The sequence below is a fragment of the Trichinella spiralis genome (genome assembly GCF_000181795.1).
Source record: "Trichinella spiralis strain ISS 195 chromosome Unknown Scfld4, whole genome shotgun sequence".
Lineage (NCBI taxonomy): Eukaryota > Metazoa > Nematoda > Enoplea > Trichinellida > Trichinellidae > Trichinella > Trichinella spiralis.
The window spans coordinates 7,683,617-7,704,094 of record NW_003526943.1 but is presented as its reverse complement, the minus strand read 5'-3'; the positions used below and the strand labels follow the sequence as shown (position 1 = coordinate 7,704,094).

The window sequence follows — 20,478 nt, the reverse complement described above, 5'->3', positions numbered from 1 at the left end:
CAACTGACTAACCGCAAGGCACAAAACCACTAAATCTGCCAGTCACTAGCAAAAACCATCACACATTCTACACCTTGCTACACCCGCACCTCCCGTAATCGTTGAAAATCAAGGCACTAGAATACTGTCACTCCAGTTCTATCTACTCCTCTTCAACACTATTTGTGCATTTTAATGCAATTTTAATTTAAAAACAATTAATAAGTATAAAAGTGTAGGTAATTTAAAATAAAAAATTTCTTTACTTTTTATTAAAAACTTCGTTTTAATTTTTCATTACAGTTAAATTTTATGTTCTACTTTATCTGTTAAACCTGAAAATCCTTAATTGACTAATACGATAGTATTTGAAGTTGGATTTTAATCAAAAAATTCTTAGTCTGATATCATTTAAAAAAATTTAATTTCCTTTCAGTTATGTCCTTATTAAATTTTGTTTTTATAAAAAAATGTAGCGCATTAGTTTTCCATGAATTTTTAATATGAATTCAGAATTGCAGCGTTTAGGAAATTGGAAAAGGAAAGCATTCGGATTAAAAGCACTTTTAGTGTACCATTGAACAAGGTGAATTTTTACTGAACTGATTTTACCAGTATTAGCCTATTTATGTGATGTCTGCTCCAATTTTTGCATTTTTGTTTTTTAATATTTGTGTTGATGTGGCATTTCACCTTTAGATCTATAGCTTTTTATTAATTATGGTTAAAAGAGGAAGAACGAAATCTGAACCGCAAGTAGCACCGAAATCAAAAGCAGCACCGAAATCTGAAGCAGCACCGAAACCCGAAGCAGCACCGAAACCCAAAGCGGCACCGAATCCCAAAGCAGCACCGAAGCCCAAAGCTGCACCGAAACCCAAAGCAGCACCGAAACCCAAAGCAGCACCGAAACCGAAAGTAGTACCGAAATCTAAAGCAGCACCGAAACCTAAAGTAGCACCGAAACCTAAAGCAGCACCGAAACCTAAAACAGTACCGAAACCGAAAGCAGCACCAGAACCGGAACCGATATCTCATCAACCTGTGGAAAATGGTAATGTATATTTTACTCAAACCGGCAGATTATATAGATAAGTGAACGTATATACATTTGCTTCTTTTTAGAACTACTTCGATTTTTAAAGAATAAGGTCAAAGACGAATTAGCAGAAAAACTTCATGAATTAAAGGAAAATTATAAAAATGAATATGTTGAAAAAATGAAACCTATTATCGAGGCAAGTATTGTTTTTATTGTATCATTTAATATGATTTGTTTAATCGTTAATGATTTTAGGAAAACAGTGACAAGAATTTTATTCGTTTTCTGAAAGGAAGCAAGATGAAAATTGAAGATTTTTTATAATTATGAATTTTACCATTGCGCAGTGTAATTTGTGTACGTATCATAAACATTACCATGTTTGAACCTTTCCTTTATTCTATCGTTTTATTGTTTTTATTATTTTTGAAAATTTTTAATTTTTGAAAAATGTGATGTTTGTGTGTCGACCAATATATATACTCTTGCACATAACATTTGTTTTTTATTTATCGGTACTACTTTTAATTTTGAATAAACAAAATTTTGTGCATCCATTTTTGGAAATTTGTTACACATTTTGACTTACTGTTCATTGTTGATGACATTACCAAGTCTTTTATATTCATAATACGGAATTCTGATTTTAAGAATTTGTTGAAAAGTAACACATATTTAATTCAAGATTAGGTTCATTAATGATAAAGGACAAGCACCTGTATCTATGACTTTTTTCAATGGAAACTATGAACACTTTTCATTGTTTAAAAATGTTATTTTGTGTGCTGAAAAATGATCAAAAGTTTAAATAAAAAATTACAATTAAATATTTTTATTCTAGTAATGCGAAAAAGTAGAAAGTGACGAAGCCATTGCTCATTTTTTATGGGCAAATCGAGATGTCGCGAAAAATTCTTTACAAATACTATATTGAATTTAATCTTCAAATAATAATGACTGAAAAACATAACATTGTTTTTTTTTGAAAATGTCTAAGCTGAAAGTTTTTTATTAAAGATATTTCACTGTTATAATTTTCATTTATTGCGAGTTTAATGTAGCATAGTTAAAAACAACTTTTTACTAATCAAAATTATTAGAAAAACATTTTCATTTGTTTTTTAAAGTAAAAGTTAACGAGTTATTTAATTAAATTTTAAATTGAAATATTGTTATGCAATAAAAACGTTTTTCAAATAGCGACAAAAGGCAGATAAAACATCTAACTTGACAATCAGTATACTTTAGTAGTCATAGTACGTTTTAGTTCATTTAACAAAGGATTTTGCATCGCATATTATTAAATCAGCCATGTCTGATACAGTGATAGATGAGCTAATCGGAGTGATGAATTCTTCCAGTAAGTATTTTTAAGGGTTATTGAAATTTGTTTTATCTGATACTGATGTTGTAGAGCTTGCTAAATCTGAAATACCTCGAATGTTGACTGATATCATGTTGAAGCACATTGAAAATGGCTTGCAAGTTGATCTACCGTACCAAGTGTGCAACATCTGTTTAGAGCTTAAATCGGATGGAGTGTTTCGCACTTGTTCAATGTGCGGTCTGGGGGTGCACCAACGTTGCTATGGAAAGGAAAGATGTCGGCGTTGGCAAACTGCAAGTGGAGATAAAATGTGGTTCTGCGAACCATGTTTGTTGCGTGTTAATCGAAAGATGCTCTTTTGTGAATTGTGCCCAACCCAGGGCGAAGGAGCGTTTGTACTGACAACCCAAATGAAATGGGTCCATGCGGTTTGTGCCCTTTGTAACCCTTTGGTGCACGACAAGTCGGAGACGTTGTCTTGGCCGGTCTCGTTGAACAGAGTGAGGAGCACCTTTCTCGATGCTCGTTGTAGTTTATGTTCTAAAATTAGCGAGTCTGTATCCGGCGCCACTATCAAATGTGTGGTGCAATTGTGTAAGGAGTCATTTCACGCCAGCTGTGCAAGCCGTTTTGGGATAGTTGAATTTGGCAATTATTCAGATATTCATTGTTTAAGCCATTGCTCATCGGAAGGTAAAAGCACACGAATTATTCACAGTGCATTGGCTGGAGCAGTTGATAGGCTTTATTTTGCTCGAACTGCAGACGAGCGCACTACTTTGGCCTGTAATCAGGCTTCAAAAGTTTACAAAGCTTATTTGAAGAAGAAATTTAAGCTTCAAATTAGCGACAGTAGTGACGCGGAAGTTATTCAAAGGCCGATTACTTCTAGTGCCCACGCAACAGCTTTGATGAAATACAAGTCGATCGCTTTGACCGATATGACTGAACAGCAATGGGATGATAATTATGCTGCTAGTCTGATTAATCTGGATTCATTTAAGCAACCAGTTCAGATGAGCATGACATCCGATTTTGCCAATTATATTGCTGAAATGAAATTGGCCGAGAAAAGTTTAAAAAACCGCTTAATAGGCATCAGTCAAAGTGTTGATCAAGCTGAAGTAAATTGTTTGTTTGCACAAATTTTTTACTTGCTTTATTTTGACGTCTACGCTGTTTTTAGGCCGAAATAAAAAAGTATGTTCGTCCAGAAGAATTAAAACTGCTAAAACTGTGCAGTCTACTGACAATAGCCAATTTTGAAAATGTGATTTATCCACATGAATTAGGTTTGCATAATTTTTTATTGTTTTTTTATTTTTTTAATGCTCTTCTGTTTAAGGCGATCAAGGTTCGTCTGAATCGGTTACGGAATGTGCAGCGTGTCACGAAACAACAAGCAAATACACGCCAGATTTGCAATGCTTCAGTTGTGAGAGACTTTATCATATGTTGTGAGTTTGTTTTCTATATTTATTCTTATTATTAATTTGATGTTAATTACTTGATGTTGGTTGTTTGTTGAAGGTGCATGAAACCGCCATATCCATGCTATTCTAAAAATGACGCTGCCTGTTATTGGTTATGTGATAATTGTCGGAAACGTAACAATACGTAAGTTTGAGCATTAGAAATTTTTTTATTGAGAAATGGCATAAATTATGCTTTTTAAATAATATTTTCTTAAATAGAATATTATTCGTGTTTAAAATACTAGCGTTACTTTAAAAATTGACCATTTCAACTTAAAAAAAATTATAAGTGACAAGATAGATTTTTGATGAATTACTTAATAGCATTAATTATTTTCTTTTAATTTATTTGTAATTCATTCAAAGTGCAAAAACTTTTTCATTTTTAACCTTTAAATTACAATAATTTTATTGATTTTCGAATACTCAATTATTTCGGTAACCTTTTCACACTGATATTTCTATATTCACTCGGCTTCTTTATTCACTTTCTTCTCAATTGACTGCTCATTTGTTCAAACAAACAGCAAATATTGATAAGATTTTTCTGAGTTTAAATTTTTTATTTGCTTTGAAAAATTAAAAAAAGCAGTTATTAATTTTTTGATTTATTACAATTTTATTTAATTAATTTTTAAGCTTTCAACTGAAAAAAGAATTGTACTTATGTTTTCTGGAAAAAATTTTTGAAGAGCAACATTTGTTGCCTATACATACATATACGCACATATATATATCATTTGTTTAATTGAATTTTTATTATTTTAATGGAAAATATAATAAAAATTATTGCTCAGTATATTGTTCTTTTAAAATTATATATATCATAAAATTTAAATTTTGAAAAGTGTAATTAAAAAAATGTTCATATATTTTAACGTAATGAAGAATTATCATTTAAGGAAGAACATATTGGAGAATAAGCAAATTCATGAAAATGATTTATCAAACATGTTAAACAGTGTTCAAGATACAGGCGGCAAGTGCAAACGACGACGGAACCCGGTGAACAGTGGTGATGAAGATGCTTATCATTGTTCGTTCGGGTCAACAAGTAGTGTTGAAGAGGAGGATTCAATTTCTGAAATTGAGAACAAAAAGAAGCGTCCAAAATTTAATATTCCAAACCAGTAATTAGTTTCGATTTTTTTGCTGGTTTTATATTCAAATTTGACAATTGTGATTGTCGTGATGCATGATTTTTGATTTATCAAAATTTGATTGTTATTTGGAACAATTTCAGAGCAGTGAACCAGGAAAGCACAACTTCCACAGTTACTAAAAGTGTATTTGGTGATGTTGCTACCGCTAATGATGGATTTGCAAAATTACAGCGTGCTGGAAAGAATTCGTCAAAGAAAAAGCGAAGAGAATAAAGTTTTTTAATTTGAAATAATTTTTTTTTCACACCTGAATAGGTAGGTGATCAGCATCAATTTCCAAGCATGTACATCTTGACGAGTAGTATTCTTTATAATGAGAGGATGAAAATCAATTATATATCCAAGGTTAATTATTTTGCGCTGTTTGTTGTACTTTTTGTGCTTTGCATTTGGTAATAAATGTTGTTGAAATATTTGGCATCATTTTACATTTATTGCTATACTGTAGCAAATGAAATTTGCAAGTTAATCGAATTCAAAATGAAAATTTTTACTAAACAACAGACATTTCTTAATAATTGTAATTTTATTTTAGCCTATTTAAGATAACAAAGACAAGACATGCTCACAATACAACAACAACAACAACAATTCAATATCAATTTGATGTAAAAAAATAATATGCAAATATTTGAAATTTCAAACAAAAACGCAAAACACTGCCCAGAATTATTATTGTTATTATTCAATGAACACTTGATCAACTCCAGTTTTCTATATAAGCGATGACATCTTCCATCTCCTTCAATTGACGCATCTGAAAAAAAGTTTTTTTTCAATTTCATAAAAATTAAAAATGACAAATTTGAAAATTGCAAACATACTCGGCTTGCTATGATCAAAGTATTCCAATCGCTTTTGTTTGCACAGAAAGAAGCTCTTTCGAATGTTTTCTTTGGACCAATTACTGGATATCCTGAAATGCTTTTAAATAATTAAATATTAATTCATCATTTTCATTTAACATTCTAATATTTTTCAACCGGTGAGAATGCACGGTTCTGCAATCGAACCATCCGGATTTAGTAAACAAGCTTCATATATTCCTCGATCATCTGTTGGAAAAGAACGTCTGATTTCTTTGTCAACACTGGCCGCTAGAACCCACTCTTTCACTTCTTCGTATTCCGCATCCTTGAAATCATATATTTATAATTAATTAATTATTTATTTATTTATTTATCAACAAAATTCAACAGTATTCAATTTAGTCCATATTCACCGTTGTATACCGCACTGTTGGCAACGAAACGTACAGAGGGATATCTGTCTTATCAAAATCAGAATAATCAACGAGTTCAGGGTTGTTTTCATCAATTGCCTAAAAATTTTCACATCCTCCAATCACTTTTAGTTGTACTTCTTTTTGCTCATCTTACATCACAGATATCCATGTAATGGTTGTAAAGCAGAAATGCAAGGTTCTCATACCGTTTACCAGCTTTCTGCATTAAAGAAAAACCATTTCAGATAGTTTCAACGATTCCGTAAATAGAGAATTCATTTCTATTATTACTTTTGCAGCATTTGCAGCTTCGTAAAATGCCTTTTCAACGGGCAATATATCACTATAGCGAAGTAAGCTGAAGCTGATTTTTGCAGCCATTAGTATTAAATCGCTGTCCACAGTTTCCTGCATCAGCACTGCACGATTTGCATAATAATGGACAATATCCAATACACGTTCAAATCGTTCCAATTTTGACTCATCAATTGATGACGAAGTTCTCAATTTTTTGTTCTGAAAATAGCAGTAACAATTTTGAAGTTTTTTGTATTCAATGAAAATTTCTTTACAAAGTCGTTCATCAAATTTCGCAAGGACGCTGTTGTCCAATAGTCGAAATATTTACTGTGTTCTTTTTCTGACAAAAAACAGTCGATCAGTCTGTTCACCAATGGTAGCATCTGAAATTTGTGTTTCAATTCAGGCAACGTCAATAGTGTACATCCGAAAAATCACAGAACAATATCCACTATTTTAGCTTACCTGATCAACGTGAATTTCAAAATTTTCATGCAAAACTTCAACCGCTTCTTGGAACCTTCTATCCTCGATCAGTTCAGAAAAATGAAGTACCAAGTATTTTTCTAACAGTGGAGTATTCTTCAGAAAAAAAAATTTTTTTTCAAACACAAATTTTTCTCATGAAATAAAATAAAATTTACATTGCGCTGTTTAGCCAACTGAATTGCTTTCTTGAATTCACCTTGACTGTTCAACACTTCTGCGGCACAATTAATATCAAAATCAGCCAACTGCAATGATAAATATTTAAAAATGATGAACTTGTCCTTCGTGATAATTACCTCATCTTGACATCCCTCCCGCAGCAAATAATCTTTATATCTGAGGTTGATATAATTAATTAATTCAGGAGCCAGGTCAGCGGCAATTTTTCTTGCATCATCCCATTTCAAATCACTTATCATACAATCAATTGCTTCTTTCGGTTCATCACATTCCAAGTACAATTCCGCTGCCTACAATGTACACTTTTTATTCAAATATGTCTCATCCCAGAACATAAACATTTGATCATAAATTTAAATGAAACAAATCATAATTTTTTCTATTGTTTAATGGTTAGCTTACTTTTTTATAACGTTTAATACTTGCCAGTGAAGCGGCAATCTCTGCTAACAATTCACTGTTGAAATCCAAAAATTTTTGAACAATTTCAGCTGCCTGAAATAAATTTTTAAAAAATGCATTTTACATTAATTGATCGTTATATTGTAATGATACGTTTGAAATAAAGAACAAAAAAACAGTTGCAAAATAAATATTTATTCTATGATAAAACTTACTCGGAGCCAATATTTCTCAAGCAGAAATTCGTCGTCAGTTACAGCTCGGGAAATTTTTAAATAGCAATGCACAGCGCGTTCGTGTTCTCCTTTTTTTTCCAGTTCATTAGCCTGACGTACCAACATCTCGATATTTCTTCAAAATGTTGAAATTAAAATTTCATTTTTGATAAAATTAAATATTTTCATACTTTATACTATCGTCATTGTAGTGCTTTTCGTATTCTTGTTGCAAAATTTGCAACTGTTCAGGAAGAAACTCACGGCAAGCACGAAGTGCTTCTGACCAAAGATTCATTTCCTAAATTTGTCACGTTCATTTGATTTATGTTCAAACATATACAGATCAGCCGTTCAAAGTATTTTCATCATTTAATTGGATAATATTTCAATTTTGATCTGTTAAAAGTTATTTTTGAAAAACAGTTCACAATGAAATCATAATCTGATAATGTCGAAACAACCTTATTCATACTGATCTATTCAAACAGCATCATATGCAAAATCACAACAAATTAATCACTAAAAATTAAAAATTTAAATAAATAAATTACCTGATATGTTCGAATGAGCAATTCAGGTTTTCCAGCTCTCAGAAGATATGTTTCTCCTTTGGCAAAGTCACCCTTTTGAAATGCCGATCGAGCCTGACCAATATATATTTCAGCGCTTGCTTCAGGGCAGTGTTGCTCAGCTACGCGACTTGCACTGTTCCAGTCTTGGTGTTGAACATACCTAAACCAAAAATTGAAATATTCATAAATTGTATTTCTTTGAAAATCTGTTCAACAAATAAAATACTAACATGAGAACAGCTTCTTTGGGCATATTCGCTTTAATGAAAGCTTGTTCAGCCATTTCCAAATTGTTGAGTTCTTCAAATCGAAATGCCTGCTTCATGTAGACATAGTTCAGCTTGGATTTCAAGCCGAGACGACAAAGTTCGGCCGCAAAATCGAAATTATTCTTTTCACAGGCAATATCAATCACCCTTTCGAGCATGTTCAATTTCTGCAGCAGACGAACTGCAGATTCACCTTTTACCGCCTCTGCCCATAAGTAAGCAACGTTCGCCGCTCCTTCTTCTTTACCATATTGTTTGGCTACCTTATTGTACAAAAACAAATATATGTGAAATAAGCAATATTGGAAAACAACAAATAAAGCAAAAATCTCACTCGATACGCATCTTCCCAATTGGAAACCGACTTGTACATTTTTACGGCCTGTTTCCAATTGCCAGCAGTTAAATAATGAATTTCAGCCTCTTTGTACTTTTCTTCCTCTTGAAGTTCCTGGGCTAAATGGTTGTGTGCTTTATCCAGATGATCTGAGTGATATTGTTCTATGAGACGCATCATTTGTTCATGTTGGCCAGCTTGCTTGTACATGGATATTGCTCGGTTCGGTTGTTCGATCGCACAATACAGTCGTTCAGCGTCTCGAAGCAGACCTCGTTTTTCCAAATCCTGAGCCTCTTTCAGATAGACTTCATTGACCTCGTCCTCATCCATGCATTTAACGGCTATCTTCAATCGAATTTACAAATGAAAATAATCAGTAGCTGCATTGCAGTAAAAGATACAACTGCATTTCCCTACCCGATATCCGTCATCGTAACGCTTCGCTTTGTTGTACATAGAAACGGCAATTTTCTGTAAGCCAGCCATACAGTAAAATTTTTCTGCCATCTTCAAAACACGAAAACGTGTAAATGCTATTATTTTTAATTTTTAACTGAAACAATACTTTATAATCTCCATTTGATGCCAAATATTCTGCAATAGCGTGAAAGTACTGTTGTGCATCTCTAGATTGCTCAACAGCTTCACAAATTTCTACAGCTCGACTCCACTGTTCAGATTTGATTGATGCTTCTAATGCTTTCAATGTTTTGCCACTTTCTAAAATATACAGCCAATTTGTACACTGCTCTTGAAAATACTGCATTCCCCATATTTACCTATGTAATGATTGACAGCGGAATAATTTTGGTTTAGTTTCACCAAGTAGTCACCCCACTGTTCCTCCAAAATGACCACTTCTTCAGGCTTTATCATTCTGCATAATTCCACAGCTAGAAAAAAATAAATCATTAAAGCATAACAAGAAAAATATTTTTTTTAATAAAATACCCCTGTCGAAAGTGTTTGATTTTCGATAACATTCCAATGCACGATTTGTATCTTTCGTATTTTCAAACAAATATCCAGCCTAAACGTTCATTTACAATTGCCAAATTTATACAAAATTAATCAATGTATACATCTAATATTCAATAAGTGTTCATTAGAGTAATAATAAAATAAATTTATATAGTTACAATATTCAGTATTATATCTGAATATTAATTTCTCCATTAAAAATAAGTGTTACCTGTTCATACATTTCTCTTTTTATAAGAGCTACTGCAACAGTTTGAACGATGGCATCATTTTCTAACAAAAACTGAAAATTTCAAACATCATTTTAGTTGTGAAAAAAACCGATCTTTATTATCATAAGAAAATAATTTTTAAGCGTGAAACAATTTCCATCAAAATTCAACAACTACTTTTTTTAATTTTCAATTTCACAGACTGTCTGTCGAATAAAGATTATTAAAAAACCTCACTATCAGTCACTCTCAATTTCATACTTTTTTCAAGATCAATAAAAATGTTAATACATTATTTATTTTATGTACAATTATAATTTTTGAATATTGTACTTTATATACCTTGTTGTGAAGTATAATTTTCAATGCACTTTGAGGTGATCCGGATTTTAAATAAAGTTCTATGGCATATTCATATTGCTTTTCATTCAGTTTAATCTAAAATTTTCATTAACAAAGTATAATTTAAAATGAAGAACAAGTTCAAACAGTTTCCATACTTTAGCTGCTTCTTCCAACTGCCCAGTATTTATTAGATAATCAAAATATTGTTGTTTCAAATTTTCCAATTCTGGATAACCCTAGAAAAATGAATAATAAAATTTACTAAAATTCATTTTCAAAATAGACTAAAATAGCTTACATTGCTTTCGGCAAGCTGAATGGCTTCTTCCCATTTATACAACGAAGTGAACAACTCTACTGCTTCTTTGATTGCATTCTAAAAGTCAAATTGTGCAATTTGATTTGTAAAAAGTAAAAAACGATAAATACATGTTCCAAATAAATGTTTGCAACTTTTCCAAAATCATGCTGCATCAGTGCCATTCTAGCTTCGATCTGATAATTCTAAATATCGATCAATCGAATTTATACTCAAGCAAATAACATTGATTTGAATAATTAACAAAAAAAAACCTTCGTTTCATCTTCCTCTTTGTTCGCCATATTTCTTGTATGTGTGATGAATTGTAGCCGAGGAATATCAACAACAGCAGCAAAACACCTACCATATGGGATGTTAAATAAAACCTTTCAAACAAAAAACACTAATCACTTTTGAGCAACAGAGAAATCATTCATCTGCACCGCTACATCTGCCAACTGCTTCCACATAGAGGTACACTCAAAGCTCGAGGTTAGTGTTTCCAAATATTCAACGGCCCTAAAATTAAAGAGAATAATTAATATTAAACGGTTAATCTAAAAAAAGAATTGCATTTTGTATAAATGGATATAAATGTATGAAACGAACCTTTGCAAATTTCTGTCTTCTAATGCTGTGGTGAATTCAATCAAATTTTCATCCAACGGATGATAGTTCACTTCATTTCCAAGTTCAACGACTACATTGGTTTTTCCTTCGTGACGATAAATTTGCACTATTTCTCCCTAAGCAACGAGATTTGTTGAATGTAGCTTAAAATGTTTCCCAAATGCATGCATACTTTGATCGGTTCCATTTTGGGATTCAGAGTTGCAGTGACATCATACCATACGCACAAATTTTGCAATGCTTGAGCAACTATTACGTCGCTTCCAGGAACCCACTAAATTGATCGACTCATACAATTTTCCCAAATTTCAAAATTTCAAAATTTACTTGCACAAAAGCGCAACTGTTGAGCAAATTCACTTGCGTCCGCTTTTTGAAATCATACAAATACAATCTCGCTCTTCGGTCACGCCAAATCAGAAACTTGCACGTTTCGTTCAACTGAATAAAGCCAATGAATTTTATTTCAATAACATTACAAGATTCTATGTGAAAAATATCATCTTGAAAATCATCATTATTATTATTATAAAATTTACATTACAGAATAATAAAATTTCAAATTTTGACAACTTCAAAGCAAAAATTACTCACTTCCAACCAGTCGATTTTTGAATCGTGCATAATATTGGCAATTTGAGTTTTCGTTAGTAAATCCACTAAAGCAGAAAAATGTTTAATATTAAGAAATGAAATTTTCGTCTTTTTTTTCTAAATAAATTACCAACAACGATGTTTCTAAAATTCAAAAGATAAGCAATCGCTTTTACATTGTCAACAGATTTTCCTTTTCGTTCATTGACACGAACGCTAAAATAAATAATTTTTGTTCGTGAAAATCAAATTTCAATTTTTTGCGTTTTGTAGTAATTATTGTTGTTTGCTTGTGGTATTTGATTTTATCTCAAAACATGTATCAAAACAAACAAACAAACAAACAATCATCAACTTTACCTTATTATGCACGGATTGATTTTAGTCATTTTTACAGAAAAGAGTACAGAATCAATACCGTATTCAATGAGAATCACCTCTCCGGCATTGAAAACCAAACATACCTGAAAAATACGCACACCTGGTGAATTTATATAACGATATAGGTGAATGCACGAAGAAAATATATTTAAAACAAAAAAGGAGTCTCAAAATTTGTAAAAGTAGAATTACATTTTCAAATTCGAAATAATATTTTTCATTTCCTGCCGACTGCCATCGTACCTGAAAATATTTATTATTACGATTGGCTCTTGGTTTGGCGATAATTTTAATATTTACCTCGCTGTATTTATTTTTGAAAAAATCCGCCACAAGCAGTGAACTGTTCGATTTGGCAACAACGAAACGATCGTTGCCGAAAACTTTCACGTCCGTAATTTCACAATCATACTTTGATCGAAGTAAGATGTGCTCATTGTTGGCTCGATTCTTCACCAGCACCTGATGAAAGCAATCAATCTTTGAAAATTGTTCATTTTATTGGAAACGGCAGCTTGCATTGATCTGATCAATTATGAACAATTTTTTTTCAATATTACCTGATTTGAACTAATAAATGATACTTTGAACTTTTTTCCAATCGACAATCGTTTGAGACAACAATCCAAGCATCCCACTGTTCCAGTCAAGCTACCCTTGAAAATAAATATATATTTCTTTTAAAGAATAATAATGATCTACATTATGTCCAATTTAAATAACAAGCATTACAACAACAAGCTTGGAACCATCTGGTTTCCAGCACAAAGCAGTTATCGTGTAAAAGTTGGTCAAGGAAATTATTTCCCCTTCAATCCATCCAGATTTTCGATTATTCCAATCAAATATACGAATTCTGAAATGAAAATTGAAAAAAAAATATATATGTGTGTATGTGTATTTTTTGAATATTAATTTCAAAATTTGTTTCACTTGTCAAAACTGCCCATTGCAATTGATTGACTTCCAGGATTTGCAGCACCAGTGTTGATTTCACGATCTTCTTTGTCATTACTGTAGTCGAATTGTTGTAAATTGTCACCATTGCGATCGTAAATTAAAACACGTCGATCGCATCCTGCAGCCAGCAGTGTATTCTGAGCCGCTATTAAAACATACGGCGCTGTGGAGTGTCGAAAAAATTTCTGCAATGTCCTCATGCATACGTTTATTTTAATATTTTCCCAACTTTTCAAAACTACCTTCCATGTCCAATTAGAGCCTTGAACGCACGTGTGCATCAATACAAGACCGTCAATATGACCGGAAAAAAATAATTCGCCATTGTTACTAAAAATCAATTGAATTTCAAAATATTATTTATCACATGCTGAAGATTAAATTAAATATGAAAAGCATTTCAATAAAATAAATCTGAGATCCAGTTTAAATTATAACGAAACCTGTTGTTGTATGCCAACGAAACAACTGTGACGTTGTTGTTAAAAATTGTAGATACTTTGTTCGTTTTGGGATTTGCCAAACGAATCTGAAATAAGTATTATCTTATTTTTCTATTCAAGCACTTTAAATAATAAATTTATTTAAATTTTTTACTCTTCCATCAAAAGTTCCAATGATAAGTTTCTGCTCAGCTACCCATATCAAGCAGGCGACTGGTGATTTCAAAACAAATTTATTACAAATGATCTTCTTATCGGTCCTGAAAATTGAAAATAAAAAAATGAATTAAATTAAACAAAGCTTACCATTTCAAGCCCAATTTGTAAATAAATACTGAATTATCCGTTTGGCCAAGGGCGAGTTTCGTCGAATCCGGAGAAAATGCCAGTGATTTCACTAAATAGCTTCCTCTGTTTGCCTGCAAATCTTATTTTAACATTAACATCATCTAACAGCACTTTCCAAATATGCACAGGTAAATACTTCACTTTAGAATATGAAGTTTAATAATTTATTTCAACTATACAATGACAAATATCGATTAATACGAGTCTTTTTACGTTCATTAAGAGCGGATAAAATTATATTTCAAAATAAAACAAATTCAAAAATTGTTTTACATTCGTTCAGCACTGCTGTACTATTTATAAATTTTTGAGAAGCTATCCAACAAGACGGGATGGCCGAGTGGTCTAAGGCGCTGCGTTAAGGTCGCAGTCTACATACGTAGGCGTGGGTTCGAATCCCACTTCCGTCAATAAATTTTTCGCATGTCATTTTCTTACATCTGACAAATACTTATGCAAGCAATATTTACAACAGTTCAAACTTTATAAACTCTAAAATTCGAAAGTTAGAGCGTAATTCACTATTCACATTTTTTTAACTTGATACAATTAACAGTACAATATTCAGTATTTCAATTTATAAATGCCACATCATTTACTTCATAAAATACAATTTCAGCCTTTTTCATAAAATAATTTTAATTGGTTCAACAACTAAATTGTAAAAAACAATTTTTTTGACAAGCAAAATATATGAGCTTACTTTTGCATCGGCAGATTTGGCATTGAATTTATCTTTTCGTTCCCCTGACTCGTCGAATAGTATTACAGAATTTTCAGCCGTGCCAACCGCCAAACGATGGCCATTGGGTGACCAGGCAATCGCTTGAACCGGGCAATATTTTTCCTAAATAGAAAATGAGAAAAACTGAAAAATTTTTTAAAGAAATTAAAATAATCCAATTTCCAACCTGGAAAGGTAAAAGCTCTTTACTGTAATTGAGTCTCATACGAAAATGACTACCGCACGGTAACCATGGCAACGGAAAATTATACTTTACAGGCTGTTTTCAGACTGCCTACAAGTACATTTTATGAGATAATGGTAATCAATAGCTTGATTCGATTTATCAAAATACAAAATTGCGGGAATTCAGTTAATCAAAACAGAAGAATGTTTAAATAAATCACATGTTATAAATGTATCATTCGCAAAAGTAACATTTTTTAAATATGATATAGCAGTTTTTGAAAATATTTAAAATGTTAGAAATTAAAATTTCACACTAAATTTTACAGATGTAAATTGTGTTTGAAATTACAAAAAAAGCATATAACAATCATTGTCGATAATAAACGAATTACCCTGATATTACTTTACTGCTTTCAGTTTTGCTGATTCATTTCTGTCCTACTGTAAAAGTTATACTTAATTTAGATGAGTTGCATGTTGTAATAAAATATGTCGGTAAGTTGAAATGATTAACTGAGCATTTTTTGAGTGAATCATTTATGTATAGAGTTTGTATGTGATAATGCAAACGCACCATTTCAAATTTTGACATATTTAGCCTTACCATTCGAAGTTTGATAAATCGACGATGCAGATTTGCAACATGGCGTTATTGCCGTTGAGAACATCGTTTCGGGGACCCGCACCTAAATGTGGTATGGATATTATTAATAATATGTTTTATTGTACTTTTAATTTGCGTGTGCTTTTCAAGACGGTGAAGATATTATCGATGAAGTACTCGAATATTTCAAGGCGAATATGTTTTTTCGACGATTTGAAATTAAGGTTTTTTGCATTTAATTGTTAATATAAATTTTGTATTTCTTATCGACGTTTATTTCACAATATTGCTGTTATTCCTTTTTTTACGTAATTTAAAGAGGAATTAATTGCATTTTATGAAAACGTTTTTAATGATTTAGAGTGCTGCCGATCGTGTACTCATATATCTCACGCTTTATATAGTGGAATGTTTGAAACGTTTGCAAAAAGTAAAACTCAAGCATTAATGTATACTTGCATATCCGTATATTATTTTTTTTGTAATGAAAGTGTTCAAGCAAGACAGAAGGCTTGAAAGAGATGAGCGCTTTTGCTCTTGACCGTTGTATACCAATACCCGGTGATCAGGGTTTTCCTATGAATTCTCATTTCAAAGGGCCTGCCAATGCCGATCAAGAAGGTAATAATGCAATGGCAACCGTTTTTTTCAAAGCTGTGTTGATCAATTAAAAATTTTTTAAGAAGCTCTACGAAGTTATTTGCAACAGCTTCGACAAGAGTTGGGTGTTCGACTTTGTGAGAAAGTGTTCGATCCAACTACCGACAAACCGCTAAAAGTAAATATCTTTTACTAAATCTAAATTTTTTTTTCATTCAAATTCGTAAATGAAAATTTTTTTTCAGTGGTGGACATCTTTTGGCAAACGTAAATTTCTAGATTTGACTTTAATTCCACCCGGAATGTGATATGATTTTGCATATCTTTGTAATATGAAAGTATTTTTGAAGTTTTGCTTGATTATTGAAAATAAACAATTTTGTTCACTACAAAGCGTTATGAGTGTTGAAAAGAAAGTTCAACGTTTTTCAATTCAAAGGAATTTCACGTTGTGGCTCCGTTTTTGAGCCAAGTTAATTTTTAAATTTTCCGTTCTATAAAACTTTGCTCTCAGAAACTATTTGACGCGTATTCCATCTAACTGAGCAAAAAGTGCATGCAGTTTGTCACAACAGCTACCGATCTCCTTTACAAACGTTGAACAATTAAGTGTATGCTGTATTACAGTGCGCAAGTATTATTTCTTAATAAAGTGGTGAAATTCAAAAAAAAAGTTTTATCAAAAATGAAATAATAAACCGGAAATTCCTCTACATTTATTATTATTCCAGAAATATTTTTAGAAAAGAAAGAGATTTGCAAGATTATTTTGCCAATATAATAAATACCAAGCAATAATTTCGTAAAAAAATGCATCACATTGCACATGAAGAAGTCAGACAAGATAAGTATGATTAAATTTTCTGAATATTATTTAAATTTATTCGAAAGAAATATTTTCAACAATTAAGAAAATGTTGCAATTTATTGACAAATAAGATGTCCCATGTCATACTGTAATTAAATTGATCGTTCTGAACTTTCGTTTTCGTTTCGCCCCAACGTTTGTAATAATAATTAGGTGTTATTTTAAGTAATAATATAATCTCGTGAACAAGGTCATCTATATTTTCGTTGGATTTTCGTTCCTTTGTTCATCTTGTCACTTGTTCTGCCGTGCTTTCAGCTGTACTGCTTGAAAGGGGGTAAGCTTACGCGAATTGAGATGATTAGCGATAATCAAGTTGTCAAGAGAAATGATGGAATTTTTGTTTTCACAAATCCGTTAAGTCGGTACTGCTCCATTGAACTCAAATAGTCCATTGTTTCAGTTCGGTTCCTCTGGGTCACCGTGATCGTTGTCCTTTCTTTCATTGTTTCACATTTCTGTGTCACTGTGGTCATTGTTTTCGCCATAGTATTTGTACATGCGGTGCATTGGTTTCCATTTCAGTTAAGCATCAACCATCGAGCAGTACGGTTCGATTGTACGCTTCGGTGTTTCAGTATCGGCGTGTTGCTTTTCCCTGTTCTTGTTCATCAGTTTAACTATTTGTGCTTGTCGTCGAAAAATGTACTGTCAGCAAGGGAAAATGCCTTCGAAAAAGAGTAGTCCAGAGTCGTCGGCTGCGTCCAACAATCTGAGCATCAGCACTTGCTCTTGCCGCGGCTCTCGGAAATACATGGAAGACAGGTTCAGCATTCGTTGCTGTACCAAAGTTACAAGAAATCGTGCCGGTTATGCTTATTTCGGCATTTTCGACGGTCACGGAGGTGCCGAGGCTAGCGAATTTGCACGAAAGCATCTGCACGACAACATCACCCAGCAGAAAATGTTCTGGTCGAAAAATGACAACGACGTGCTGAAAGCCATCACCGACGGCTTTTTGCAAACCCACGAACAAATGACCAAAGAAATCAGTAAGTTTCGAGAGTTTATAGAGAATTGGTTGCTACTGCTGCATTTATGGCAAATATTCACGATGTGCTACTTTGTTGTTTTAGAAAAATGGCCTCAAACATCCTCCGGCTTGCCAAGCACGTCCGGTACTACTGCCAGTGTGGCTTTCGTTCGACAGAACAAAATTTACATTGGCCACGTTGGAGATTCGACTGTTGTGCTGGGCAAAAGGAATCGAGGTAGAAGTTTCGACTGGGACTGATTCAGGAGCTGTTATGCTTTACCATTTTGATTTGTAATTTCAGACGGATCTGTCGGCGCGGTGAAGTTAACTGTGGATCACAAGCCGGATGCGCCGGCCGAGAAGAAGCGCCTCGCCGAAGTGGGCGGAGAAGTGGCGGACACGAACAGCGGGAAACGTGTCATCTGGAACCAACCGGCGGTTCCCAATGCGGGCACTTCAACCGAAACGCCAGCCGTCGTGAAGGTTCCATTTTTAAATTTGACCAGATCTTTAGGTACGTATGTCTTTACCGTAAGAACAGGCCAGCTGGCCGATCGAACAACTGTGCTGAAGTTTTATTTTTTTCAGGAGATCTGTGGTCATACAATCCATCGTCGAAACAGTATGTCGTCAGTCCAGAGCCAGACGTCAGCGTCATTCAGTTGGAAAAAGAAGACGCTTGTTTGGTGATCGCTTCGGATGGCTTGTGGAATATTCTCGACGCCCAAACTGTCATCGACATCATCAACTGTGGCGAGTGGAAAGAAAAAGCTGACCAAACGCCCAAAACAAAGGTGAAAATAAATTACTTTTCAACATTTCCATTTCCCTGATATCAACAATGGTAATAAATGATCGATTACTGCCAATTTCAGAACTATACCCTGCCGAAAAATCATGCTCGGTGGATAACCAGGCAGGCGTTGATCCGGTGCAGTCGCCTGCGATCCGACAACATCAGTGTCATAGTGGTGTTGTTCGACCCGACCAATCCGTCGGGGTCGTCGCTTCCAGAAAGCTGCATTCTGTCGGACAGACCATCGTTCGACATCGACAAGCTGCTCGCTGAAAAGCCGTCGGCCGTGCTAGACATACGCGGACAGAGTATGCTGGCGTTGAAGGCGGCACCGGTCGAGCTGCTCGTCGATACTGCAGAGACCAAGCAGCGGCAGACGAGCCCAGAACCGGTGGATGTGGACAATATTCGGGTGATTCCCCCTGCGACCCCGCGCTCTTGTCCAATTCACCGGTCCACGGTATGGCAGAAGTACAGCGACAGGGCGTTCACCAGTCCGCCGCCCAGCTTTCGTCTGCCACCGTATAACAACAGAATGCGATTCCGTCGCGCTGTCACCAACAACCTGACCACCGCTCAAGCGTTGGTCTGGAGATTCGTCCAGAGACGGCGTGAGATGGAATCGTACGGACGAGGGCCGGCTCCTGACAAATTCAAAGGCTGATGGAGACGTGTCGACAACAGACGGGTAGCCAAATATACGGCGGCAGGTCGACTGAACAACACGAGATGCTCGGAAAAAGGGATAAAACTGAAATTCTTCTTGATCGCATCTCAAGTGCTGTTGTTGTTTGATAATAAAGAATAAAACAGAAATATCCATTGTGCTTTTTTTTTCTTTATGAACCACAAACATAATCAATAAATAAAGATGCACCGGGTAAAATGGTAAAAAAAGGAGCAGCATTCAATCAAATTCAATAAATTGCTGCTGGGGGTTGAAAACTGAAATGAAAAAATTTTTTCAACTCTTTTTTATTAATAATATCAGTCGAAAATTTTTTTTATTTAAATGAAAACATTGATTAATATGGCATAAAGCATAGGGGGGAGGGTGGGGAAGAAAAAAGAAGATTCAAACTGAGTAGAATCACCTGTTCCCAGGAGCGGAAAATCCATACTGCTCGTTCCAATGTTCGTAAAATGCAATTTCATTCGACGAGACGGTCGATTTGACAGCTGTTAAAGCATTTTTGAAATGATCAAGCGAGATTGGTGGCACCTGAAATTTAAATATTCAATACACAACGTCAGCAAATTCCAATAACATACGCATACTTGGTCCAGTTGGATATTTTCAATCTCTTCCATTTCGCGTATTGGATACATGGCTGCCTCTCGGCAAAGTTCTGTCACATCGGCCCCAGAATATCCTGAAAATAAAAAGGAACATGTTTGAAATTTAAAATTGGTTTGGTACTACTCGGTCCCGCTTTTCTCTCATTGGTCATTACCCACGCTATTTTATTGGACCGTCAAATCTTAATCACAACTGAAGAGTTTGAATCAATGAGCAATTAGACAAAAAAAACCAATGCGACAAAG

At 33.7% G+C, this 20,478-nt stretch overlaps 4 protein-coding genes and 1 non-coding gene across 5 annotated transcripts; 3 read left to right on the top strand and 2 right to left on the bottom strand.

Annotated features, from left to right (window-relative positions):
* Window positions 1–3,665: 3,665 nt before the first annotated feature.
* Tsp_01890 (intraflagellar transport protein 172-like protein) lies at window positions 3,666–15,126 on the bottom strand. Its single transcript, XM_003377647.1, has 47 exons — window positions 15,088–15,126; window positions 14,880–15,023; window positions 14,135–14,247; window positions 13,983–14,088; window positions 13,829–13,914; window positions 13,359–13,715; window positions 13,149–13,281; window positions 12,986–13,081; window positions 12,726–12,887; window positions 12,618–12,668; window positions 12,405–12,508; window positions 12,175–12,260; window positions 12,045–12,109; window positions 11,778–11,891; window positions 11,623–11,724; window positions 11,430–11,566; window positions 11,232–11,339; window positions 11,093–11,180; window positions 10,949–11,023; window positions 10,818–10,895; window positions 10,675–10,755; window positions 10,517–10,612; window positions 10,174–10,245; window positions 9,933–10,011; window positions 9,761–9,874; window positions 9,547–9,701; window positions 9,399–9,488; window positions 8,976–9,326; window positions 8,603–8,904; window positions 8,352–8,532; window positions 7,989–8,098; window positions 7,798–7,933; window positions 7,583–7,675; window positions 7,297–7,470; window positions 7,156–7,245; window positions 6,977–7,093; window positions 6,784–6,894; window positions 6,503–6,727; window positions 6,366–6,431; window positions 6,209–6,307; window positions 5,970–6,120; window positions 5,811–5,902; window positions 5,692–5,743; window positions 5,234–5,292; window positions 4,798–4,904; window positions 3,856–3,907; window positions 3,666–3,818 (listed from the first exon to the last, which is right to left on the bottom strand). Exons 1-47 carry the CDS (start codon window positions 15,124–15,126, stop codon window positions 3,666–3,668), a joined length of 5,652 nt encoding a protein of 1,883 aa, XP_003377695.1.
* Window positions 14,503–14,586, top strand: Tsp_01889. The gene has a single exon. It is a non-coding gene; the product is annotated as a tRNA-Leu (tRNA).
* A 452-nt stretch (window positions 15,127–15,578) lies between the features above and the next one.
* Tsp_01891 (actin-related protein 2/3 complex subunit 3) lies at window positions 15,579–16,601 on the top strand. The gene is made up of 7 exons (XM_003377646.1): window positions 15,579–15,584; window positions 15,688–15,784; window positions 15,844–15,917; window positions 16,055–16,123; window positions 16,185–16,314; window positions 16,377–16,471; window positions 16,539–16,601. The coding sequence occupies exons 1-7, from the start codon at window positions 15,579–15,581 to the stop codon at window positions 16,599–16,601; spliced, it is 534 nt and encodes a 177-aa protein (XP_003377694.1).
* A 1,203-nt stretch (window positions 16,602–17,804) lies between these two features.
* Tsp_01892 (protein phosphatase 1D) lies at window positions 17,805–19,597 on the top strand. The gene is made up of 4 exons (XM_003377645.1): window positions 17,805–18,372; window positions 18,439–18,651; window positions 18,726–18,931; window positions 19,013–19,597. Exons 1-4 carry the CDS (start codon window positions 17,805–17,807, stop codon window positions 19,595–19,597), a joined length of 1,572 nt encoding a protein of 523 aa, XP_003377693.1.
* Window positions 19,598–20,023: 426 nt separating this feature from the next.
* Window positions 20,024–20,306, bottom strand: Tsp_01893a (ATPase, AAA family; the record flags this gene model as incomplete). The annotated part of the gene is made up of 2 exons (XM_003377644.1): window positions 20,024–20,155; window positions 20,206–20,306. Coding segments are annotated over 2 exons (233 nt in total), but the record flags the coding sequence as incomplete, so codon positions are not given.
* Between the last annotated feature and the right edge of the window lie 172 nt (window positions 20,307–20,478).